The sequence below is a fragment of the Hermetia illucens genome, chromosome 2, assembly GCF_905115235.1.
Source record: "Hermetia illucens chromosome 2, iHerIll2.2.curated.20191125, whole genome shotgun sequence".
NCBI classification, from domain to species: Eukaryota; Metazoa; Arthropoda; class Insecta; order Diptera; family Stratiomyidae; genus Hermetia; species Hermetia illucens.
The window spans coordinates 62494675-62522097 of NC_051850.1; the positions used below are offsets into that span (position 1 = coordinate 62494675).

At 40.0% G+C, this 27423-nt stretch overlaps 1 protein-coding gene across 2 annotated transcripts in view; it reads left to right on the top strand.

Annotated features, from left to right (window-relative positions):
- LOC119649479 (facilitated trehalose transporter Tret1-like) overlaps positions 1-24517 on the top strand; it is a 44814-nt gene extending 20297 nt beyond the window's left edge. The window contains exons 1-4 of one of the 2 annotated variants that reach the window (XM_038051646.1): positions 3641-3665; positions 22785-22903; positions 22975-23107; positions 23159-24517. In XM_038051646.1, the coding sequence (XP_037907574.1) occupies positions 3656-3665; positions 22785-22903; positions 22975-23107; positions 23159-24357 (1461 nt within the window). In that variant the 5' untranslated portion in view covers positions 3641-3655 and the 3' untranslated portion in view covers positions 24358-24517. Of the gene's footprint in view, positions 1-3640; positions 3666-22784; positions 22904-22974; positions 23108-23158 lie in introns of those variants that run through there. The other variant, XM_038051647.1, reaches the window with a different exon arrangement.
- The last annotated feature ends 2906 nt before the right edge of the window (positions 24518-27423 follow it).

The window sequence follows — 27423 nt, forward strand, 5'->3', positions numbered from 1 at the left end:
ATGAATAGAATCCTTTTTGAATTACTAATGCGTTGCACCGCTAAAATATTCGATTTGCTTAACGCTATCAGGAGGAACTAAAAGTTGCAAAAAAAAATATTTATGCATTTCATGATAATAACAAAGAAATGCAAAAGGAATTTGGAGTGCTTTGGTAGCTCTTTCCTTTTGCCTACACAGTAGTGGTTACACTACCTTCTAGTTTTTTGTTTTGTTTTACACAAAACCTTATTAAAATCGATTCAATGTCTGTCTGCCTGTCTGCCACACCCGATTTGCTCGAAAATGGCTGAATCGATTATTACAAAATTTGGTGAGAATATGTGGTCTGAGTGTCCCTTTACATTAAGACTAGGCTCCCCTTATATGCGAAAGGCGGGTGCATTTTTTTTTCACAAAATATATATCTTTTTTTTAAGTCATGTCCCACATTTAAATCTGTAGTTTGCTTTTGTAATAAGCCACAAGTGTCTGAATCTTTTTTGCAGAATAGGAGTTGCTAAAAAATCGCTAGAAAACGCAAAATAGGTTTTATCGTGAGTGACTTGTGTTTCCTCCAATTAATATGTTTTCATCAGCCTTTTATATTGTAATATATATCATATAGAGAACAATGAGTGAAACTATACATAGAAACAGCAACTCAATTGAAAATTTTCAAAAAAAACCTATCTAATCCATGGGTTATCATAAAATTTCTATGAACGAGAAATGCCGACATCATTTATACCCCCAGGCAGGAAGATGAGTTACTAACGCGTTACATGAGCGGATTTACCAAACACTCGAGCAAAGGGTCGAAATGGATCCCAAATATTTTTCCACAAAACTGGCCTTGATATTGCTGCGATCCTTGCAGTAATTTATATATAATATAATCCTATTATGCAAGCTATGAGCTAAATTGATATTACAATGGTATTTTATTGTTGTCACTTTTGGTAAAACTGACTCAACACGTATAGAGCAGTCTGAGCGTTCTCCACTGAAAAAAACTAGAGAAGTTGAAATTAATGTTCATGTTTTTGTTTACAGTTGGTATATAAGTTAAAATAAGAACTAGGTTTTTTTCCTTATCCTGTAAATATTTTTAATCTAGATTAGGTACTAGCACTGAGGAAGGAGGCACGTGGTCTCCGAAACGATTGTATGCAGGAAAAAATAAAAATATTTACAGGATAAGGAAAAAAACCTAGTTCTTATTTCAACTTATAAACTAGAGAAGTCCGTAGAACCTATTTTTCAATAAGGGAGAATAAGGGGCATAAGAATGTTTCTTATCAGGACCTACTGTATGGCTCGATGCCTGAGATTTGGCCTAGAGTATGAATGCCATTAAAATTTTAACACCCGAAACTTAATCGCGCCTTTCTTGAAACCACATTTTTCGAATTGGGTGAATATCTAGCGCCTCGAATTTTCAACTGTTCAAATCTAAATTAGAACCGTAGTTGTTTAGCAACATTTTCCTATTTTATTCAATCTTTCCCTACGTGAACCACGTTGAAATTTTTTGGGATCTTAGGGCAGGGTAGGATCTGCCTCTCTTAGTACAATTTTTTTCCAATAATTGCCTTACTTTCATTGAGGATTAACAAAATCTAAATAGAGCTTTAAGCTATGATCATAATGAATCTCTTCGCAGAGAAGAGGCAACGTCTGATGAGTTGCTTTTTCCCTCAACAAACCGTAGTTGTCTGTATAGTGCCCAGATGTCCCTTGAAATTTATCTTCGCTATACGTACTTACTTAGGCATCCGGTCTTTGTTTCGTTAGGTCAAGCTCGACCGTATTCAGTCACGTTTTTAAGGCATTAATAGTTTCATTGGTGCACACTTCTACAACTCCAGGTTGTCTTAGGTCCCTCGTCCGTACCGCAACAACATTGCTCTTCACTGGCTTCCATAGAGCAAAGAGAAATTTCTAGTCTGTTTCCATCTTGCGGATTTGAAGGCATTTCTGTCATCAGGCGAGGGAGGATCGCTGTTCAACCTGAACAAGATGTGCAACTAATACCATATTTGCTGGTATGAAATTCGATCACTTACATTTCCGGACTCGATAAAAAGAGGATTCTATTTTGTTTGTAAAAATCCCGGACATTTAGTATAAATATGAAACGTAGCAAAGGATGAAACTTATTGGAATAGTTGAACTGTACTGAATTTTTTATTCAATATTATGATTGATGAAGAAAGGTTATTGATAGTGATTGAAGTGAGGAGTACACTCACATGCTCTCCGATTTTCTGTACGGCGAATCCGGCGCATATAGCGACCAAGGGTTGGAGGGAGGTTCCCCTAACGCCTGAAAATAGACGGGGTTGACGATGCGATCCGTCAGGGATCGCGTGAAAGTTGGCCTCTTCACGCAAGATTAATTCATACATTTCATTTGCCATGTTTGGGTATTGTTCCTCGATTCTCATTTTCAGATTCATATTGTTGCGAATTCAGCACACTATACCTTCAAATGCCTCAAATTTCGACACGGTTTGAGAGGGGCGTTTAAAAGGACCTTTCCCATACCCGAGCTCGGTTAACACAACTGCAATCGCGTTTCGCCGGAATATTTCAGTGAATGTGCAATTAGGTGCTGGTCTTCCTAAACGGTCACGTTTCGCTGCTTTTCAGGTTTGGAGACAACTTTGGCTGATGGTTGATTCCAACCAGCCCGGATTGGCTGATTCCAGCCTGTCTCAACTTTCGCTATGAGAGTACTCGTCATGTATACTGGTCATGAAAAACTATATATAAATGGAATAGTTCCTCAAAAAAAACGGGCAGACACCCGTTTAGTGTTTTGAATTGCTGGCATCTTCTTCAATAAATTTGGTAACAGTCGAGCTTTCCAAATTCCAAAGAAATAGTCTCTTTTATAAACTGGGAGTGATTGATTAACTTTTTCTGTGAGCCGATTGCTTTCCAAAGAATGCGCCCGAGAAACGCAACCTGTTTTCTTAGTGAGAAACTTTTTCTTCTCACTGAGAAAACATTAAGTAAAAAGGAGACTAGGATTCAGTAGCAAAGCTGCCAATGAACTCCTGGTGTTCTTTGTTCAATATTTGCGCAGTACAAGTAAATGATAATCAAACACAGATTTGCAGACTAATTCCTAAATAACTTGAGACGTCCATTGTTATTGTTATCTTACAAAATTGCTTGAATGCTACATGAAACAATGAAAAGTTCTAAAAAGTCAAAGCGAAGACAGCTCTTTTCTTACTGTTGTTATATTTGCTTTTATTTGGTGATGATTTTAAAGTAAATATTGATCTGCTGTTATCAAACAGCTATAATTCAGTTCAGAGACGTAGACGTAATAGTGGAAATAACATCGTAAAACTAGAAGTAAAAATATTTATAAGATTACAGGGGTCCGGGTATACGATTAGTATTCTGTAGCTTGTTGATTCAGATATGCTGAATTTACCATGTAGGAGTGCTCTTAACAAATCTCTGATTTGTTGCAAAACGTTGAACGGCCTATCTATATTGTGAAGCTAAATGCACTGCTTAGTCTGTTCAGCTATTATACTTCCAAATAGAAGCAGAGTGTGGATCTGGAAAAAGGAGGAATCAGAGTTTTATAAATTGACTTTCATATTACGTTACATTTCGAGGATAATTACCTGAATGATGTTTCTGCTCAACGATGTTGAAAGGTATGAAAATATACAATGTTCCGTGGGTAGTGTACTTCGACCAGTTATCGTTATATAAAAACTTGACACTTCCAAAGTCCCCTTTTCGGCTAACAAGGGCGATTCGTTTGAGTTCCGTTGGCCCATGTCCACGACTTCCTTCAATTATTCTTTCAACGTTCGATTAAATTTTTTCACTGTTCCACTTGATTGAGAGGACATTGACGTTATTCGGATTTCTGGATGCCCATTAATTTACATAGGATTTCGAAAAATTCTCCCCTGGGACAAAATTTAAAACCTAATCAACGTTCCTGCGGTCGAATAGTGCCCCAATATTATGTACCCGAAAGTTTTCCGCTTGTTGGTTGCCTACTCCTATCCGTCCGTCCGTGCTAGCACAGACGCATTCTTCACAACCGTATTCACCACATTGTTCGAATAACCGTGAACCAAGCCGAGTTTTTTGAAGAACTGCCGAACTACTGACGCATGGCACACTGCGCGAGTACACATGAATAAAAAACCATGATTAGCATCGCCCTCTTTATATTGTATTTCTGGATCCAGGCTTTTGACCGTGTCCCACACCAACTCATCTAGTATGCTCTGTGGCGACACCTAGTAAATGGTGGTGGTGGTTAAATTCCTCCCCCACGATCCGAACAATAAAGTTCGAACTGTGGCGGATGTATCAAAACCGCTTCGTGCCTCCGACGGTGTTCATCAAGGAAGCGTCTGTCACACCCGATTTATTCGGAAACAGTTAAGGCTATTGTCACGAAATTTAAGAGTATGTGGTCTGTGAATCCCTTTACATACAGTGGGTGGCGCCGTTTTGCGTTGAGTTTAAGGGGTGCTCCCCATACATGTGAAAGGAAAGAGTGTAAATTTTTTTTTCAACAGAATATAGTCATGGGGGATGTCGAATGAAAGGGCTCGATTTGTACTTTTTGAAGCTGGTCTTATTTCTGATATTGGGTGACCCATAGGGGAGTGAGAGCTAAAAGTGTATGGCCCGAAAAATGTAACAAGTCTCGTTCTCAGAACCTATCCAACCGAAAAATCTGAAAAAAATTCACCATAGTGCAGCTTTACAAAATCTAGGCTCAACATACCTCCCATTCCGAGATGCTCAAATAAAGTTAATAATAGCATATTACCATATTTTAGGAATTTACCTGAAAATCTCACTTAAGTTTATTCTAGACGTGCAAAATTTGGTAGCGTTATAAGTAGTAATGGAAAGAAAAAACCAAACTGTTATTAACAAAGTTATAGAAGGCCAGGTTGTGTATTTCCCGTGCATTTATCGCAATCTAAGACGTATATAGCGTAATGATCATATACAGAGAACTCATATGGACGGCAGAATTGGATATATCAAGGAATATTTCGAATTTTTAGCTATGTATGCTCTTATAGCGTAGCTGACATCTAGCAACTTGTTCAAAAAAGAAATGATCGCCTCATCCAACACAGTCACAGATTAAATCTGAATAAAACAGAATTGTTTGTTACCGATCCTAACATTGAACTAAGCGATTTAAAGATCTCGGATCAATGCTATCAGTCAATACCTTAGTGTACTCTCTATTTTTCAGAAGGCAGCACACTACTGATAGGGACAGTTGGTTCCCGAAATTCTTAGCGCTGCAGTTTGCCAATAAAAGAAATACTCTCCATAAACTGTTAATTTTAGTTATCATCTTTCCAGTAATTTCAAGAATACTGCTCACTACATCTGTAAAGCCAGGTAAAAGGCAGCGATAGTAAGTACACAAACCAAAAAAATCTTTCAGCTTAAGTACGCGCTAATGCCTTAAATTTACATCATTTCCTCTTTCAATATTGGAGTATATTTTATTTATTTGGAGTGTTCTACATATGAGGATATTCCGGAGAAATTATTAGTTGTTATCTGGGTGACATATTACGATGCAAAATGCCAAATGTTGAATCGTGGTCAATTCTTTGAGGAATTTGAAATCTAAAGCGGAGTCAATCAGGGTTCTCTGTCTGATTGGCCACCACACTCTTTTTATTTGCATTAATGAAAAGGTTTTATAAAGTCATATCTGCCTCATTTTTGGTTATACTAGCCTGGGACAATAATAAATGAAGATTATGGCGTGCGGGCCTGCCTATCGATGACCCGGCTTGGTGGGATCAAATCAGGACAACACAATATTATAATGAATTTGGTTTGAGCAAGAAACCAAAGCAGATGCTTGCCCAGATTCTTGCTTCAAATCAGTGTCAATATTTAAAGAAGCGCTGCATGATGCTAGCAATTAATTCAACACTATCCTGCAGGCGAACATATAGAGGGATGTTAGTTACTTCGACAAGCTTTTGGAGCAAATGGAGTCAATCAATGTGATACCATTATCAATTCGTCAACCACCGCATCAACTTAATTTGTGAAGATTACAGTATACTAATGCGGAGGCATGGCTACGAAAAAATCTTTCTTTAAATGGGGTCTTTTAGAAAAACGTCGCTTGTCACCATCATCACTCATCGACTGTTAGTGATTCACCATCACCATTCATTGTCCCTTAATGCTAGTAAGAAGGGCAGCCCTTAAGCGAAGGGTATATCAATTTGATTTTCGTGGTTAGATTACTCGAAAGCGAAATGGGGAGGATATTATCCGCAAGCCCTAAATTTGCTCAATGGCGGGGCCAGGGCGAAATAGAAAAGCCTGAAAAAATAGGTTGAGGGCTCAGCATCATCAATCCAGCTCCGGGGATTTTCCACAAACGACGTACCTATGGTTGCTTTGCGGGCTTTGGGTTCTGGAAAATAAAGTTTGAAATACTCTTGTTAGAAAACTTTTTAAAATTGCTTCAATGAAGTTTTCGTAGGAGGTAAATATCTCCGCGAAATGGTTGCAATGAAACTTTGAATCATAGTTGCTAATGGTAATCAGATAGGGGCAAGAAGTCCTAGTAGAACATCCAGTGAACATCAAGACTGCTTTTCCGGATACCTAAAAATTCTCCCTAAAATGTTGAAAAGGTTTACATAAGCAGGTTTGTCGAAGCTTTTCTCGAGACCTGGGCGCAGATAAGAAAGTGTTGTTAAACGCCCACGGATTTCATATACATCTGTGCAATGAAGAACTGCTGTTATGTCCGTCTAGTGGGTAGTGGGTAGGGGGGGATAGAGACTTTAATAAACTTAGTTGTTTTTGCAACTTCGGGGGTCTGAATTTTCTCCCTATGTGGAGACGTGAAGATTGACTTTTACCTCAATCAAGACAAAGAACGTTGTTGGCACGAATTAGTTTTTAATGTAAATAAGGTCCCATAGCGACTCAAGGATAAAATGCTTACCCGAACACTTGATGCACTCGAATTATCCGGTTCAATGAACGTGATAACGACTTTATTCCATCTCTTCCGCCTACCCTTACCAAGCTGAGAGCCATATATTACTATATAACCAGGGTGCTGAAAAACCGAGAAAAAAATTTACCGCCACCATCCATCTTTTTATTGCATTCAAATTTTGTATTCCGGCCGCCCGACAAAACTTCAAACCTGGAGGGAATTTCCTTTCCTTTTCCCCTCTCTCGTCAGCACTGAATACACATTTTAATATTTGAATCTAAGGTTGCTTGCTTCAACGGGTTCTTGACGAGTAACATGATAATGTTGTATTCATGCTGTTGCTCTACAATGAACCATTTGTGCATTTGTAGCTCAAATATCTTTCATCAAAAATCGTATTCTGGGCAGTTCAGTTGAGCTAAAGATCGTTGGTGAGGTTTTTGTTGTTACCAACGTTAGATATCTCTGCTAAATTATTTTCTTTGTTCGATTCAATCGGTGGCTTGATATGCTGGATGGAGATTTAAAAGCCTCGAGATTGCACTCAGATCGCCAAATGGCGAAACCGATCACGACGACCCGCCCCCGCTTGTGAACGGGAAAAAAGCTGAAGAAAAAGAAAAAGATTCAATTGTAAGTTGTTCAAGCTTCATTATAAATGAAGGTAATATTCCAAATTAAAGAAATAAATTTCTATAGTTTAGCTCAGTGTAAATATTTTGTCATCCTCACTTGTTAAGTTACGGAGTTTATCAATATCATCAGCAATTTCGTTTAGATTTTGTATGTCTCCATTTTCCAGTATAGAGGATCCGAACAGTATGTGAAACAAAACCTTATTAGAATCGATTGTCCGTCTATCACAATTAATATTTTTGATACCGAGTGAAACATAGGGGAGCCGGGGCTCAAAATGTGTGCCCCAAAACTGTAACAGGTTTCGTTCCCAGAACATATCCAACCGAAAAATCTGAAAAAAATCAAAACGTTACAAAATCTAGGCCTCAGAATACCCATTCCCCGTCCGCTCAAATATTCCGATATCATTAGTATTATATTATTACACAATTACACAATTTTAAAAATTTTAAAGAAGATTAAATGTAGGATGTATATCATGTGAATTTATCACACTCTAAGAAGTGTATGACGTCATCATATAAGGTGAACTCATATGAACGGCGGAACTTTATGTATATCAACATATGTATCATATGTATATCAAGGAATATTTTGAATTTTTAGGTATGTTCAAATGGAAAAACTTGCATAGAATATTTATAACACAACGTGAACACAAAGCCTTTATACCCGAAGCGTTCAACTTCCAATATTCCGACTTGTTAAGGTTTTGTTTGCAAACGCCCAGACATGCAGTGAATGATATCCTTTTTGGGTGAGATTTAGGGGAGGTCCCCATACATGTAAAAGGGGGGTGTACATTTTTTTTTCACCGGATATAGTCATGTCTCGATTAGTACTTTTCGAAGCCGGTCTTAGTTTCGAGATTTGTTAGAAAGGCGGGGAGTGGGAGGGGTGAAAAGTGATGATTTTCTAACGGTCCCATTCTCAGAAACTACCCAACCGAAAAATCTGAAAAAATTCATGAAGTTGCCTCTATATGGTGCCCAGACCTCAAAATACTCTCCATATCGATACTTGTTCAAATTAAGTTAATAATAGTATATTACAATATATTTGGGAAAATTGAGTAAAACCCCCTTTAGGTTTATGCCAGAGTTGTAGAAGTATGAAGTATAATATGATGCATATTATTCCCAAATTTGATCAAAATCATACTATTAGTAACAAAGTTACAGTAGCTCAAAGTTGTCTTTACCGTGTAAATAACCCGAAGTACTAAATCTGATATGCTAAATGCATATACATAACGGGCTACGTACAAATGGGATATTTCTACACTCAAATATATTCACAGAAGAAGCAAATAAAACCTTTCATACCTGAAGCGTCCAGCTTCCGGTCCGACTTATTTTTTATTGTAACCTTTTTCTTCACTTTATTTTCAATGAAACTCTGGTTCCGTTTTATTATCATCATACCTTACACAGTGTGATAGCAACCAAACAAGTATAAAGACAAACAAAAACATTCATGACGATCGGAATTCGGATCGGGCAACGAGATGAGAAGACTGATGATCAACCAACTCAGTCATCGCGCCGTCACGTTTATCTCATGCTTGATAGCTTTTTGTATGCAATCCAGCATTTTTGCCTGTCGATTAATGCGATTCATTAACACCAATGTGTGAAACGACGCAATGTGTTCTTCCACCTTAGTCATCACAACTATGTTTACAAGAAGTTCAGTTATATTCATCAACAATAATGTTTGGAAACTGAATAGTGACCTACATATATGCTACAGTTGCAAATTAAACCGTGACCTATATTTATATTTTGCTTTGCGCTTCGCTCCATTTTCAGCCTCTTCAGTTTCTTAATTTACTCTCGAATGGAGTTACATCCAATGTATTGAACTCGATGTGAGACTATTTGAGTTGTAAAGCGGTTTGAGCTGACGATTTCATACACTTTTTTATCCCTTTTAGTCGTCTTTCCAAAACGCAGAAAATACTTTGAATTTATTGGTAATTCCCAGCTCTAAGGACTGTAAAACATTATGAGCGCGAATTAATGAGAAAAGGCCTGGCTCATAGGAATACAACGGCTGGATTTTGCCTCAAAGCCTTGTTGGTTCACACTAGATTTGGGCAGAATCATAATCATGATTACGTGAGCTAATAAAATTGGGCTCTCGTGATTGTAATCATGTGTTTATAATCCTGTATTCTCAGTCGCTTCACTTACTATCTGTCTGTATGTCTCTTACACATAGTTTTCTCCAAAACGGCTACTTCGATTTAACCGAAATTTCGTGGACATATGGGAGCTATGGAATCCGATGCATATAGTGAGTGACATAAATTTGCATGGAGTTTAAAGGGGGCTCCACACATATGCAAGAAGGGAATACGAACATTTTTTTCATCTAATGTATATCAAAGTTATAGTATCATAGTTCAAACTAATAAATTTCGCGTGACTTTACTGCATCTTAAGCCACGAAAATAAGATACTGACGTCATAATTACCGAGAATAATTGACATTCGAGTGAAATATTAAAATTACATTCATGAACAATCGACGTCTCCCCAGCCCTCTTTAAGGCCTCGTGTAAAACAGAAACTGTCTGTGTGGAGCCGGCATAAGGTTTCTCTCATGATCTGTTTATAATTGCGCCAATGGCTCCAGATCCATCATCTGAATGTTCTCCAATGTGAGTTTCCTTTCTCTTACTAATACTTGAATATTTGCTTAGCTCATCTCCAGCAAGATTACCTTTTTCAGGTACTTATCCTCTCTTGTACGAGCATTATAACTTCAGTCTTCATCCAAACTTGCTCAAAAAACCGGAGCCCGCATAATTTGCATTTCTTTCCTGATTTTTCACCAGCTTTTGTCAATGTACATTATGCATTTTACACTCAATAATAAACACTTCTGCATTATTTGCAACTTTTTTGTGAATATATCTTCTAATTTCACATCTGTTCCTAATAATTACTCTACTATCGAGGGGTTATATAAAGTTGGTCTTGAATGAAGTGCTCTAACACACTTCAAGGTCCTGATCCAATATGGATTGTTGCGCCACCGATTATTATTATTATATAAGGTTGTGGTGGCCACGGAAATCGAAAAGTTTTCTATTGTATATTCTTTAAGTATATTATTTTAAAATATACTCACTAAATTTCACAACGATCGGAGCATTATGTGCGAAGTTATAGCTATTTAGCACGCGTTACCTTGCTGCTCCTGTGTTTCGAACCCTCGTTGCCGTATGGTTTGTATGCCGCATCAAATCGATGTTTTAGAGTTTGTAGAAGGAATATTTTATAGCACTGAAATCGATGATCCAATGTAACTTCACATGAGTTTCCTATTAAGAAAACAAACTAGAAATCGAATTTTTGGAAGCACCTACGCGGCGGACACAATTACTAAATAAGTCGAAAAACAGGAACCTCAGCGCTTCAGGTTAACAAGGTTTTAGTTGTTTCTTATCTAAATAAATTTGAGTGCAGATCTATTCCATTTGTACATAGTACTTGGGCCCAGTATAGAGGCAGCTTCATAATTTTTCTCACATTTTTCGGTTGAGTAGTTTCTAAAAATCAGCAGTTTCGACCCCGCGCACTCCCCACCCTTCCGACAAATCTCGAAACTGGATCCGAAAAGTACTAATCGAGATCTTTCATTTGATATCTAACATGATTATATTCGGTGAAAAAGAGTACACCTCCTTTTGTATGTATGAGAACCTCACCTCCTTAAACTCAGAGTAGAACAATGTAACTCACTGCATGTCTTGTGGGCGTTGCCAGTTCCCACTCTTCTTGGCGAAAAAATAAACAGAAAAATGTCATCATAACTTCTACTGCAACTGAAGTAACCCTTCGATGGGGAAACCACAATAAAAGGCTTAGTTTCTTGTATTTGTTTTAGATTTCTTTTAAGTGGGTCGAATTAATTGGAATTCAATAAAATTTGGACATCATATTAGTCATATTTCGGACAACTCTTGGGAACTTTTTGAATAAATTAAGCCAAACATAACAGAGTCCGTTGAAGGACTTTACTGGAGTTCTCCAATTGCGGGACACGTGTCAAAAGTAAAAATTTTGCAGGTGTGAAAAAAATCTTTCAATTTTCACTATTTTTAAAATTTTGTGTGAAGCAAAACTTTATTAAAATCGATTCAATGTCTGTCTGTCAGTCTGTCACATTCAATTTATTCGGAAACGGCTGGACCGATTGTCACGAGAACATGTGGCCTGTGTGCCCTTTACATGCAGCGAGTGGCGCTATTTTATGTTAAGTTTTAAGGAGGGCTTATAATATATGCGAAGGGGAGATATAAATTTTGTTTTCACAGAATATGATCACGTCGGGTATGAAATGAAGGAGCTTGAATAGTACTTTGCCAAACTGGTGTTATTTCTGATATTGGGTAAAACATAGGGGAGATAGGGCTCAGAATGTGTGTCCCAAAAAATGAAACAGCTCTCGTTCTCAGAACCTATTCAACCGAAAAAACTCACAGTGATGCATCTATATGAAATCAATGCCTCAAAATACATCCCGTTCCGATATCTACACAAATAAAGTTAATAATAGTACATTACCATGTTTTAGAAATTTACCGGAAAGTCCGTCCTAAGTTCATGGCAGAAATACAAAATTTGGCAGCATCATAGACATAGGAAATAATGTAATAAAAGTCATATGCAAGCCCGGTTGTGAAAGGAGGATGGATGGACAGTTTCAGTCTGAATGGTTGTACGCCACAGCAGCGTCTCAGCGGGCAGGCGAGGAAATTGCAGGAACTTTGTAGTCTTGTAGACTACTCACTGAGGAAGCCTTCACCACCCCTGACAGTTATAAAACACCACCCCTGACGGTATAAAATGCAAACCCAAAACTGAGAAGAAGGAGAAATTTAAGATCCGGTACGGGAGTAGTCTGACTTGGTGACTGAGTCAGGCTCCCGTAATGGACAGCATGGCGGCGCAACTGCTAATCGTGGGGCGGTTCGAGGTCTAGGTGCCACGATGACCAGGAGCATTGCTCCGCCTGCTGCAGCTGTTTCGTGTAGGCAGCGGATGAAGTGGACTGAGGAAATGAACCTCTTCATCATCCGCTCCTACTACGAAATAATGGTGGGGGCGGGTATAATATCTTACCGTCTCTTGTTGCACCAAAGATTCTTCGAGCGGTTTCCGTAATTCGCACATGTGACTGTGCAGTGAGTCGCAGACTACTACCGCTTTATAACTCGCAGCGACACAATCCCGGCCATCATCAGGGAGCATGTTCGACTTGAGGTTATCGCGGAACGTGGTGACTAAGAGCCGATGGGGGCAGAGGCGGCGGCTTCAATCAACAACACCACGCTACACTGCAGGCATCAGTTTTAGTACTCGCCGAAGCATTCTTCTCCACCTTTCAGGTTCGAAACGAATTACAAAGAGCGTGTATAGAATTCTCGGAAATTAATCCTTTGCATAGACCAAGTATTCCCAGGCTCTATGCATCTCTAGCAAATGCGTGAATTTTATCTCAAACCAATACGCAAAATGCGCCTTCGCTGTTTGGCTAAAATTTGGAAACGCAACTATTTCACCATTGGCATCAAGCAGAGAACTTCATTGAGCGTTATGTCACAGTGGATCCTATTGTCCCTGGATATGCAGCGAGTGGGTCACCCTCGAGCTTCGTAGCATAGAATGGTGGAAGAAGAGTGCAATTTTGTCCGAAAATTGTGTCAGGAGTTGAAATACATTACCAAGAACTGACAACGATGGTGTGGTTGGCGCGCTATATCTCCTTTTATGGCAACCATATATTAGCGCAAGCCTAGATGAAGCGGCATTTCACAAAGTGATCAATGAATCAACGAATTATTTGAATCGAAAATCTACGGTAATGTCCTTCGCCCCTACTGCTCTCTATGGTTCCGAGTGCTAGCCGGTTACCCAAGAGAATGAATGCCGCCTCGCTGTAATGGGGACGAAGGTACTGCGTTGGATCAGTGGTATAATTTGCTATGGTCACGTGCGAAATAACGACATCGGCTATCGTTATGGAGTTGCACCCATCGTAGAAAGGTTGCGCGAAAGACCTCTTCAATTGTATGGTCATGTTACCTGTACTAAGAAAAATTCGCTAGCTAAGAAGGAACGACCCAAAAGCCGACCGAAACAGCGAACGTTCTTACGTTAGGTAGTGCCATAGCCTGTCGATTCCACGGGGGGCAAGTCCACTACAAAGGAAAGTCACCGATTTATACGAACCGACTTCGCTACCAAACGGACTAAAGGGAAAGAAAAAGGTATGAAGTCCATTGCATTCAACTATTCGTGTAGAATTGATTAGATTCATGATTTTAATATAATAGTATTACAATCAAATGTTATGGAGTAGTAATATCTAAAACAGATGTAATATTTGTTAGGTAGATGGGGATGAAAAAAACAAGATATGATGATAAAAAAAAATGGCACCCAACGACGCAAATGCTGTCTATTATTCGAAAGAGCCCAATAGTTCCTGATGTTATGGTTTTCATTTGCATTCTTCATTTTTTCTAAATTTCAGACCTGCTCAGGAAGTAAACAGCTTTGCATAGTAACTAATTAACAAAATTTAATGAATGCATCATTTTAGAGTAATGGCGCTAGGATCAAGATAATGTGGTATGATAGGTTTTTCTAAACCCATCAGTTGATTAGCTGGATAGCAACAACAGTACGGGTTTGCAAATGTCTAGATTTTGCTTCTTACGATTTCCATATTATCACATGAGTTATCTTATACAAAACAGCGCAAGGTCGGGTGAACTTTTATTTACCTCATCCGATTTTCATAACTTTAGATAAAGCTGAAACAATAACATTACACAACAGTACATCACATCTATTATAAACAACTAATGCCGAAACTAAGAGGCCTGATTAGTGAACAACCTCAAAGTACTTCGTAAATTAATTTGAAGATAAGATTAATATTTGGGCAGTTTATTCATAAAAGCTATTAGAAACTTGTCTTGTCTTTGGAACGACTATTTCAATATTTGTATTTATGAATAATTTATGTTCCTCCATTAGAAATATATTATAAATTTAAGAAGGCTAGAAGCAGTCAATGTAGGAAGTGAGGTAATTATAATATCATAAAAAATTATAGCTAGTGATTGGGAGTTGACTTGATGATCGACCAAATTGTCAGTAGCGAGATATATGTTTGAGGACGGGTTTTGGATATTTTCCTAGGATTTAATTTTTCTTTCATTAGTTGATCGACTAGAAGTATTTAACATTCTTGCCAGGTAAGAACAGATTTAACAGCATGATTCATCGTCATCATCAACGGCGCAACAACCGGTATTCGGTCTAGGCCTGCCTTAATTAGGAACTCCAGACATCCCGGTTTTGCGCCGAGGTCCACCAATTCGATATCCATAAAAGCTGTCTGGCGTCCTGGCCTACGCCATCGCTCCATCTTAGGCAGGGTCTGCCTCGTCTTCTTTTTCTACCATAGATATTGCCCTTATAGACTTTCCGGGTGGGATCATCCTCATCCATACGGATTAAGTGACCCGCCCATCGTACCCTATTGAGCCGGATTTTATTCACAACCGGATGGTCATGGTATCGCTCATAGATTTCGTGATTGTGTAGGCTACGGAATCGTCCATCCTCATGTAGGGGGCCAAAAATTCTTCGGGGAATTCTTCTCTCGAACGTGGTCAAGAGTTCGTAATTTTTCTAGCTAAGAACCCAAGTTTCCGAGGAATACATGAGGACTGGCAAGATCATTGTCCTATACAGTACGAGCTTTGACCCTATGGTAAGACGTTTCGAGCGGAACAGTTTTTGTAAGCTGAAATAAGCTCTGTTGGCTGACAACAACCGTCCGCGGATTTCATCATCGTAGCTGTTATCGGTTGTAATTTTCGACCCTGGATAGGAGAAATTGTCAACGGTCTCAAATTTGTACTCTCCTATTCTTATTCTTCCTGTTTGACCAGTGGGGTTTGATGTTGTTGGTTGGTTCGTCTTCGGTGCTGAAGTTGTCATCATATATTTTGTCTTCCCTTCATGGATGTGCAGCCCAAGATCTCGCGCCGCTTGCTCGATCTGGATGAAGGCAGTTTGTACGTCTTGGGTGGTTCTTCCCATGATGTCGATATAGTCAACATAGGCCAGTAGTTGGGTGGACTTAAAGAGGATCGTGCCTCTTGCATTTACATCAGCATCACGGATCACTTTCTCGAGGGCTAGGTTAAAGAAGACGCATGATAGGGCATCCCCTTGTCGTAGACCGTTGTTAATGTCGAATGGTGTTGAGAGTGATCCTGCTGCTTTTATCTGGCCTCGCACATTGGTCAGGGTCAGCCTAGTTAGTCTTATTAGTTTCGTCGGGATACCGAATTCTCTCATGGCCGTGTACAGTTTTACCCTGCCTATGCTAACATAGGCGGTTTTAAAGTCGATGAATAACAGCATGATTGGGTCCTGCTTTCAGGCTATGCTTGCAAATTGGAAAAGTAATTGACGGGCATGTTTTTCATTGGGAATCCTTCGAGTTTGTGATATTTCCTCTGTTAAATGAGTGACTACGGAGATTTAGTGTTAGGACACAAAATTAGAAAACAAGTGGAGAAACTTGGAGTTGGACCCTCCAGGTATGAAAGGTTCTAGATATTCTTAAATGAGGAACTGAGACTATATGGCCGTTATATTTAACGTATAAATCGTTAAAAATTCCATTGTGCACAAGTTTTCAAATCAATCTTCTACGATAAATTCGCTCACCTCACTTACTATCTGCCATCCCAACGAGAGCTGAGCATCTGTTATAAAACTACAAAAATAAGGACAATGAAAATGAAACGTTCTCATTTGCCCCCCCCCCCCTTTCTCTGTCGATAGGAATTCAAATTTCTCCATTCAGCTGCACTTCCAGAATAGGCTTGACAGTGGATGGCCTGATGCCAAATGTTAACTTTGATCCCCCCATTCGGGAGCCCGACTTTTGGTGTTTCGTTCAATCGGCCAAGTTTCAGCAGCACCGGTGGCAACTCCACATCACCTGAAATGGTGTTGTTATTTAGTGCTGATAACATTGCTCAACTTTAAAATTGAAAGACCAGTAGCTTACTCCAAACTACAAATTTATTTTATTATGTATATTTATATTTCGGGAGCAACTTACTCCCTTCATCAGTACAAAGCTAGCTAGAGGTAGGTATAGAATACCTATATACATAATAAATATACACAATAAAATAAAATTGTAGTTTGGAGTAAGCTACTGGTCTTTCAATTTTAGACTTAACTACAAACAGAAGGCAATATCTAACGTTGCTCAACTGTTGCAACAGATTCGAAATTGTATTTATATGTATAGCATTGAAGAAGGGAAGAAGTTGTTCACGAAATTTCGAGCCTTACCCTTCAATATGTCCTCCCTCCCACCATCTGGATCCATCGATCGCGTCTTTCAATTTTGGAATCTTACCGGGCTTCGTCCTTCTGCGCTTCTTTCGAATACCCTTTTATGTATCCGAGTATCGCCCATACGTTGAACGTGGCCAGCTCATTGCTAATTCCGAAGTTTGATTAATTTGGAGACTTCAGGGTCGTTGAATATTGGGTACAACTTATGGTTGTATCTGATTCGCCATTGGTCGGCCTTTCTCTAGCTCTTATTATTACCCTCAGGAAGGAAATCAGTACATGATGATTCCGATTATAACCAGAAAATGATTACGTGATTACGCGATTGTAATCATAATCTTTCTGGCTATGGTTATAATCGCTGTAATCATAATCATGTAATCACATGAAATTATGAGCAGTGCCGTTTGTGCTTTACGAATTAGCTTGGCTTGGTTAGTTAACCTTTTAACTAAACAAATTTGTGGATTGCTTGCAACGAACAGAGGAACTAACAACTGGTTTGTTTGTTAATTGAAATTTTTGTTTTCGTGCAAATTGACAACAGAAAAACAAATGTCTGTACTCATTTCAGACATCAGACAGACAAATGCGAGACAAACTGTTGGTACGGAGCAAAATCTGTGTCTGCGGTAAACAGATGTCTGTGTCTGCCTCGGACAGCAGACAGACAGTCGTGTGTGATGAACCAGACAGATGCAGGACTAACGAAAGGGGAGTGGAAAGTGGGGATTCCCCCGGGCCCAGAGTATTCTCGGTCACATGGAATAGAATTTCAATAAAAATAAGGGATAACAAGCGGGCCCGAATAATTTTCTCCCCCAGATCTGTATAATGCTCACCCCGGGCCCCATTTTCCGCATAATTTCAACCCCGTGCAAAACGTGATCAGTAATTATGTGGGTATTTTTAAGTGGTTGCTATTTGATTAAATATTCTAGTTCCTCTGACTAATGCTCACACTACTGGAAAAACCATCATCAAGTATCAAAAACTATTATCCTTAATATCATTCCTACAAACATATCTCAGGTTGAAGTCATAACAAGTCGGGAAACCGGAAGCTGGCCGCTTCAGGTATGAAAGGTTTTGAGTATTTCTTTTTTAAAGATATTTGAGTGTGAATTTGTCGCATTAACGTGTGACGGACAGACAAACAGACAGACAACAACTCAATTTGGAGGAATTCAGCGCAGAATCTATTGTGAGCCTAAGAAAAGCTTATGGCGGTACTTAAACGGCCACAATGCGACTACCAGTGGAGTTAGCGAAGAAGTTGTTGGCCGTGGGGAACGTTCGTATTAGATGGGTTGTTTGCCGACTAAGGGAACAGATCTCTTTAAAGGGGTGCTTCAAAAGCCCAATATTTGGACACTTCGCAAAGGCATGCACTAACGGCATCGATCGATCCGATCGATGTCGAAGGTGTGGGGAGAAAGGACATATTGAAAGAGAATGCAATAGAGACTCCAAATGCATTTTGCGCGAAAGAAAGAAGGGACGGGATAGCCGGCATATTGCTGGAAGTGGTAAATGCCCGGAATTCAATCGTTGCAGAGTCGCACAAGATTTACTTGCGCAGACCACTTACGAATCCGCAGTGAAGATTGCTATCATTAGTGAACCACACAGAAATCTTGACGGTAGTGTATGGGCCACAGATTCGACAGGTGGAGCGGCCATATGGGCGTGCGGTCGTGAAGCCATACAATATAGTATGGGTCAGGCGACTAGTGGCTTTGTGTGGGCAAAAATAAGCGGTATATTCGTAGACAGTTGCTACGCCCCACCGAGCCTCACACTGCCTGAGTTTAAAGACCTGTTAGACGATCTTGTTCACGACGCAAGGAGACGATGTCCACAGGTGATAGCCGGTGACTTTAATGCGTGGGCTATCGAGTGGGGCAATAAAGAGAGACTAATGCAAGGAGGCGATGCTTATTAGAAGCATTCACCCAGTTGGATGTAGTTTTGGCCAACGAAGCCGATGTAAACACTTATCGGAAAGGGGGAACTGCTTCAATTGTAGATCTGACTGACAAACGCTAGCGCTTGATATGTCCTGGCAAGTTAGCGAGGACTTCACGTACAACAACCACCAGGCAACCACCTTTGATCTAAGGATGGAACCACAAGGCAGGAGACCCGCATCCTGGATGCCGAAATCGAAAAGAACACCAAGATGATCTGCAAAAGCGATGGATGAGCAAACATTCATAGAAGTGTGGCTAGACCTGCCTAGCAAAGCAGGCACCTCCACGGATAAAGCTCGCCATGTTACACCAAGCATCTCTAAAGCATATGATGCGTCGAATCCTAGAAGATGCTCATTTTCCACTAAAAGACCCAATTATTGGTGGAATAGTGAACTTGCCAGCCTTCGATCGATTTGCCACAGAGCCAAACGAACCGCTCAGAGGGCAATAGGTAGGACCGATCATGGGCAAAAAACGCATGTGTATATGGAAGCTCCAAGAATCTCAAGCTCGCCATCCAGCGGAGTATGAGGGAATGTTTTAAGGAGCCCTGTTTGGAAGCGGACATAAATCCGTGGGTTAGCGCCTCTAAAATCGCGACAGGACGATTCAGAGGCCGATCATCTCCGCAGATCACGTGCCCTATGCTCTTGTTGAAAATAATCCAAGGGTTATTTCCCCAGCAAGATGGGGGTACTGACACTTTCCAGTGTTCCCTAAATGTGACGCCGATTCCACCAGTCAGCAGAGATGAGCTGCTAGAAATCTGTAGTCGAATAGGCGACAGCAAAGCTCCGGGTCTGGACGGCAAACCCAAAAAGGCCCTCAAACTTGCCGTCAAATATAGACCGGATATATTCACGGAGCTATTCGAAACTTGCATGTCCGAGGGTATCTTTCCTGCACCATGGAAGCGGCAGAAACTGATGCTGCTGCCTAAGGCTGGTAGACTTCCAGGGGAACCGTCCTTCTATAGACCCATATGTCTTCTAGACACTATGACGAAAATGTTGGAGCGGGTTATTTATAATATTATACATTACTCCCAGTCGTCGAGAGCCAAAGGGGCCTTTCAGATAGGCAGTATAGGTTCGTAAAGCCAGGTCAACCATTGATGCCATCAAAATGGTTACTGGCTTGGCCGAAAATGCAATTCACGGAAAGGGTTGTACCAACAAATATTGTGTGGTGGTGACCTTGGATGTGAGGAATGCATTAGAACCTTATACAAAAGTCTCTGGTGGTGATTGGTGTTCCCACCTACCTCACCACTATTATCGATAACTACATGAAAGAGCGGACACTCTGGTATAATACCGATGATGTACCCAAGAAGTACGTTGTCTCCGCGGGTGTCCCACTGGGCCCACTACTGTGGAACATCATGTAAAATGATGTATTTAACCTTCCGGTTCCAGAGGAGGCCAAGGTGGTGGGTTACGTCGATGATATAGCACTGGCTGTGGTCGCAAAGCATCTCGAGGATGCTGAGTTTTACTCAAGCGAAGCAATCAGTGTTGTTAAGACTTTGTTAGAGAGTGCTGGACTGGCACCCCGGAGGAAAAGACCCAAGCGGTCCTCATCACTAAGCGCCGCAAAAGAAATTACGCCTGCATTAGAATCGGGAATCGTATCATCAGTTACAAGCCGGTCATTATAATCTTACCCAGTTTCTCACCGGCCATGAAGGATATCGTCAATACCTGCACATGTTTAAATTGGACACCTCACCTAACTGTCCAAACTGCGACGGGATCCCAGAGAACCCAGCGCACGTATTCTTCCAATGCGGGAGTCGGTTGTGCTTTTAGTGGGTAAAAATCCCACACTCTGGCGTGCCAATCCCAGAGTTTTTTGAAAATTTCACCTCCTTAAAAAAAGACCGACAGACGGACAGACAAACAGACAGTAAACCGATTTTAATAAGGTGTTGTTTTACACAAAACCTTAAAAATGAATAATGAATGACCTAAGAACGAGCAATCCCGAGATACAGAGTGATGATTACGTGATTACACGATTACAATCATAATCACGAGAGCCAGATTATGATTAAAATCATGTAATCATGAAATTTGTAATCATATTCACGTAATCATGATTATGATTTTGCCCAACTCTGCTATGCTTCTTCGCTTTCAATGGAATAACTTTTCAATTTCCCTACTGCGGAATTTTCCAGCGGGCGAGAAAATATTCTTTACAAGAATTCTGACCGGTGACATGTCGTGTCTGCCCGAACATGGAACACCTGCGGCTGGATAATATGAACATTATTATATAAACGTATGGAAGAATTTGTTTGTCTCTGACACGTTATGTTAGCTGTTGGATAGTATAGGGATATCGCCTTCTCAACTTTTGGTGTGTGCTGATAGACAGCTTCCTCCGTGGTTTTGTTTTCTGGTAGGCATATTGCCAGTCGTGAATGGCCCCGAAGCAATCTACATATCCTCTATTAACCGATCTACTAGCCTTTCCTTTCCAGGTTTTTTAGTAAAAACAAACACACATGTAAGCCTGTGCCAATCATGTATGATATAGATTCCAAATACGCAGGCCCGGGGCATCCAGTCCCGCTATTACTAGAGCAGGGATGATGTATCCGGGATCTATTGAATACCATGCCATACCATCATGCTTAAATTAAAGAATAATAGGAATAGATGTCTATCTATACAACTCCAATTCTGCACTGACTTTTCAAAAAACAATTTATTTTTTTATGAAATTTATCATTTTATCATGGCCTGCTCTGCCACGGAGAACACCGATGGTGGCCACTGTCAATCGAATCAATAGTTTAACAACGAGATTGCATAATGGAATGATTGCCAAAGAGGAACTTTGTTTCAATTACATGTTGTTGCATAAAATATGGCCAATACCACAATAATAATTAATCTAATCTAATAATTACTCTACTCTCTCCTCTACCCGACGCCCTAACAGCCCTAGATTCGCCTGCGCTGCCTTGACTAAAATCTGTTGCAGGTATATCAACACCAAGCCCAAGTAGAGGCTGTTCTGTGCTAGTGTCCTTTCTGTCTTGCTATATAGGAGCAGCCCACGGAAAGTGACCTTCATGGTCACTCGCAAGCTCCAAGCCTTCGTAAACACTTCTTTGTGACATTGGAGTACGCTATTTCAAACGAAGAACTTGGTCGGCATGGGCGATGTGATCGGAAGGAGGAAGTCGTAGCGAACCGTGAGCGATGGCGCGTAGATGTGGTTGATATACCCCACAAAGGGTCATCTTTCCTTGCACACGTTTGTTCCAAAGAAGCTTCTTATCTAAAATAACAGCTAGATATTTCACTTTCGGAAAATTGGTAACTATTTCCTCTGATTTGAAGGCAAATACCTTTCAATTCCTTCGTCCTTTTTGTAAATAATACCATCACGACCAACTGTCAATCAAATCAATGGTGCGATGTATCTATACACCGTCCTTAGGTCTTCATCAACAGCTAGCACAATCACATCATCTGCGTGTGTTTGTGAATTGTTAGTTTGCAGTTTAGCATAGTCCAAAGAAGTGGTCATAATACACATTTTTGGAAGCTGCCTTTCGTTGCTTCTGTCGTTCTTACCATCTATTGTAATAATAAATTTTGGTGAACTGAACAGTTGCTAATGTGATTATTTCTAAATTTAAAGGTAACAGGTTTATTTAGTAAGGTCGGCGCCGACAGATATAATATATATAGATAATGAAATATAGTAAATGCTTTAACCATATTTTAAAATAATTAAAATAATATCTTTCCTTAGTTTACAGCAGAATGGAAGTGGATTGCACGGAATCTGGGGTGGCTAAAGATGAGAAATCTCCACCGAAGCTTGTTCCTGATTCAAAGGTGGTACAGCGATTTTCGCCCATCAAACGTCAGGTATTTACGGAAAACTCTTACCCACAGTCAGTTTCGTGCTTAATGTACATATTAAAACCATGTTTTTACAGCTTTTCGTTACAAGTGCATCTCTTGTGTGCGCCATAAGTGGTGGTATGGTCGTCGGATTCTCAGCAATATTTTTCCCGCAGATAAATGCAAACAAGGAGTTCAACTTCACTGCAGACGATGAATCATGGATAGGTAGGAACTTAGATTAGATATGTCCAGTTTTTCAACACACACTTTTTGCAGCATCTATGGCCGCCCTTCCAATGGCTCCAGGTTGCATCCTTATCGGAATCATCATGGAAACACTTGGCAGGAAAGCAGCTAACATAATTGTCAGTATACCATTCACTGTTGGTTGGATACTCGTATATTTTGCTAACGGTTTTGTGATGCTTCTACTGGGCCGATTTTTACAAGGAATTTCGTTAGGAATGACTGGACCTTTAAACTCAGTTTATATAGGCGAAACTACAGATCCTTTGCATAGAGGTTACTTACTGGGCGGAGTATCATTTGGTTATACGCTTGGCATTTTAACTACACATATTCTGGGAACATACATTCCATGGAGAGCTACAGCCATTATTTGTGGTGCCATAAATATTTTAAGTTTCATAGTTTTCATATTCTCGCCAGAAAGTCCTTCTTACCTTTTGAGTAAGAATAAAGTTGATGCGGCATACAAAGCCTTCTGCTGGTTGAGGGGATACGAAGAGAAAGCAACCAATGAATTTCAGTCAATGGTTCTGAACCATAAACTCAAATCCGAAAACGAAAAAGGCAGCTTTACTGAGAACATATGCCAACCCGAATTCTACAAACCACTCACTGTGCTCATGACAATGTTCTTCGTTCTGCAATTTGTCGGAGTCAATGTGGTTGCTTTTTACACGGTCAGTCTTATGAGGGATACACTGGGTGGGGCGCTAGATGAGTTCCACGCAATGATTCTCATGGATGTTGTGCGATTTGTAATGACAGTTATCGTCTGCATCTTAATCAAAAACGTGAAGCGCAGACCTCTATTTTTAGTGAGCGGCTATGGAACGGCTGTCTGCATGATCCTTTTAGCCATATTCTGTTATATTTCGAATAAATACATTACGGAACATTTCTCGTTTCTACCCATAATTTTCTTTATGGGATATATATGCTTCACGAGTCTCGGGCTGCTGCCGCTGCCTTGGTGCCTAGTGGGGGAACTCTTTCCCTTAAAGTCACGAGGGTTAGGCTCGGGAATAACAACCGGGGTAAACTTTGTGTTCTTCTTTCTTGCTGTGAAAATTGCCCCATTCATGTTTGAAGCACTTGCACTCGAGGGAACCTTTCTCTTCTATGGTCTCGTTGCATTGATTGGGACATTTGTCTTGTCGCTTATCTTACCTGAAACAAAAAATAAAACCCTCCAAGAAATCGAAAACGAATTTAGAAAAAACAATTGATATTGGTAGCGTGACTGTATGTTTATTATTGAAATTTTGCAGCGAGTGTACGTAATTAAGTATTAAGGTTAAGGTTAAGTGAGCATGGAGGCCGTTATTGTTATTCCATATGACCATGTAAATAACACAAAATAAAAATAAACAACGCATTTTGAAGTTACTTCCTTATATATGGTGTGAATTTGGTTTCAGCATTGGCAGTAACAAAAAGAATCATCTTGAAGGACGTGAATAGAATATTGCATTCAAATGTAGAATTTCAATCATTCTGAGAGGATGAAATTAGCGAACTCTAATTTTCCACACTTTGAGCATCTATAAAAAGGCAGCGGATGAAGATTCCAGACATGAAGGCGATTTGTATACACCGAGACGTTGCATGAATTTTATATAGTCCATGGTCTAATAATTTTAAATAATCAGTCGCAGTAGCCAAAGTAAGAGGTCAAAATACGTGTGTTGAATATATATCTGAAGTGGCTCCTATCACATACACACGTTGCCGAAAAAATTGATAAGCATTCAAAGTTTCAAAGAAATCGTAAAACTATAAAACAATTTGTGGAAGCTGCGGGGATATGAGAGATAATTATTTCTTATTACACATTTTCAGGAATTTCGGTATAAAACATGGAGTAGTAAAAGATATAAAAGATATTTGAATTTCAGATATTAAAAAAAAAATTAAGGAAGGAGAAAACAAAACCTCTAATTATGGAGTCATGTGATAAGATTTTAACAATTGTTTCGCAATATCTGAAAGTGATTTCGAATAGGTCATTTAATTTTGAGGTTGGGGAGAGCAAACCCTTGACTGCCAAAGAAACAAATATAATTGAACAATTACACAAAGATGAAACCATTCCAAAATTTGGAGTACATGAACAGGTCGTAATGAGTTTGACACCTGCAAACCACGGGAAGGATAGGCAAGCAGCAAGACCCCGTTGCCGAGGAGCGTATGAACATTTCGATGTTTGGTGATGGTGACGGCTTCTTTTAGTAGTGTGAACGGTATTTCTCACCAGCCGTAATGAATTGCTAGAGGAATTAATACATCGAATTACATAACTCTTATGTTTATAAGTTCCCCGATAGGTTCTGAGTCCATCTTGTGACGCTGGGAACACTTTTGGGACTCTTTTCGAGCATTGTTGAATAGTCGCTTGGTCAGTAAGGAGCATGATCTGACCTTTAAGGCTAGCAGTCACTGGAATGTCACGGGACGTCACCACAATGAAAATGCTAACGCCCGCTAGGAACGTCACGACAGAATATTGCCTGGCGTATTTGCATATACACATTGAAGACACTATTAATAAAGAGCTAGTCCACTGTTAAATCGATTCAATGTCTGTCTGTCACACCCGATTTATTCGGAAAGGGCTGAATGGATTGTTATAAAATTTGGTGGTGACATAGGGTCTGCGTGTCGCTTTACATGCAGCAAGTGAAATCATTTTGCGTTTTGATTAAAGGGGACTCCCCATATATGCGAATGGGTAGGCTTGACGAGAGGGAGGTGGAAAGGGTTCGAAGTTTTTTTGGTAGCTCGGAAGAGGAATTTGACTTAAAAAAGGACAATATGCGGCTCCGCATAATTTTAGACGCTGGGCCGTATAATTATCGTGCCAGGCCCGATTTGTCGTATAATTTAACCCCAGACCCTCATTTTCTCTCTAGAGTCCAGCGGATGTAGATTTTTCTTCACAAAATGTAGTCATGCTGGGTAATAAAATAAATAATAAAAGGGCTTGATTAGTACTTTTCGAAACTGAATTTTACCCAAAATGTGTGCCCCAAAAGTGCAGCCGGTTTCGTTCTCAGAACTTATCAAAGCTAAAAATCTGAAAAAAAACACAATCGTGTATCTATACGAAATCTAAGCCTGAAAATACACTCCATTTCGCTATTTGCTCGAATAAAGTTAATAATAATCGCTGGCGCAACAATCCAATTGGTTTAGGGCCTTGAAGTGTGTTAGAGCACTTCATTCAAGACCGTAACTGTACACTACAGGATTACAGTACCCTGTAGGACGCAATGTGGTCAGTATTGACTGATGATTTGATTTGACTCAGCTACTCATTCACAGTTGAGTCGATTGGTATCCGACGTCAAACCAGGGTACAAATTCCACTACTACTTTCGAGTAAATCCTCTCGGGAACTTGCCTTACTATCCTTATCCTAACTGGATATTAAAAAACAAACGGGCTGCCGGTTCTACTACGGACTTGGGACTGTCACTTTGTAAGTGTCGACTCCTAGAACCATTGAAGGGGACGTGCACGGCATTTTCATCTGAGAGATGAGTTGCTATATTTTTCAAATAAATTTGCAGCATTGCAAAGTGGCCACTGCACTTACTAATACCTGCAGGACATTTATATACCTCAAACAAGAACCATGGGTTGTTGACGAGGTAGTCAGGGGCTTAAACTTCCGAAATACTGTCCTGTTGTATGTAAATTTAAATGATAGACCCCGCTCCTGCATGGTGGTCTTAAAAAACACGCAGGCTAATTTGGTGAACGACATAAGTAACTCCGAGCCCACAACGGTCGAATTAATTATAGAAAGTCAACAGGGAGATAAAGATATTTTATGGTGCTCTGCATACTTCCCCTGGGAGCATTCATCAGAGTTGTACGATATGCCAAAAATAATGGCATGGAGTAATAGCAGGATATGATGTCAAGGCCACCATATACGCTGGGGAAGTTCCAACATCAACGCAAGAGGATCGTGACTATTAGAGTATCTAGTAGGAACAGATCTGCAGACCCTCAATTTGGATAATCAACCCGCTTCAGCGTAGTCAGACGAGAGGTTATCGATATCATGGTGGTATCCCCTGACATCGTAGCTCTTGCCGGAAAGTGGAGAGTATCAAATGATATCATACTCCCGTATCACAGGCTGATTTCGTAATGGGCATAGTTCCACCTCTGATCACCCCATTTCGGAATCCGCGGAAGACGGATTGATCGTACGACGTATAAAATAGAATTGAGCGCCCGAATCACGACTCCGGGGAGGTGTATCAAACCCATTGTTGGAATTA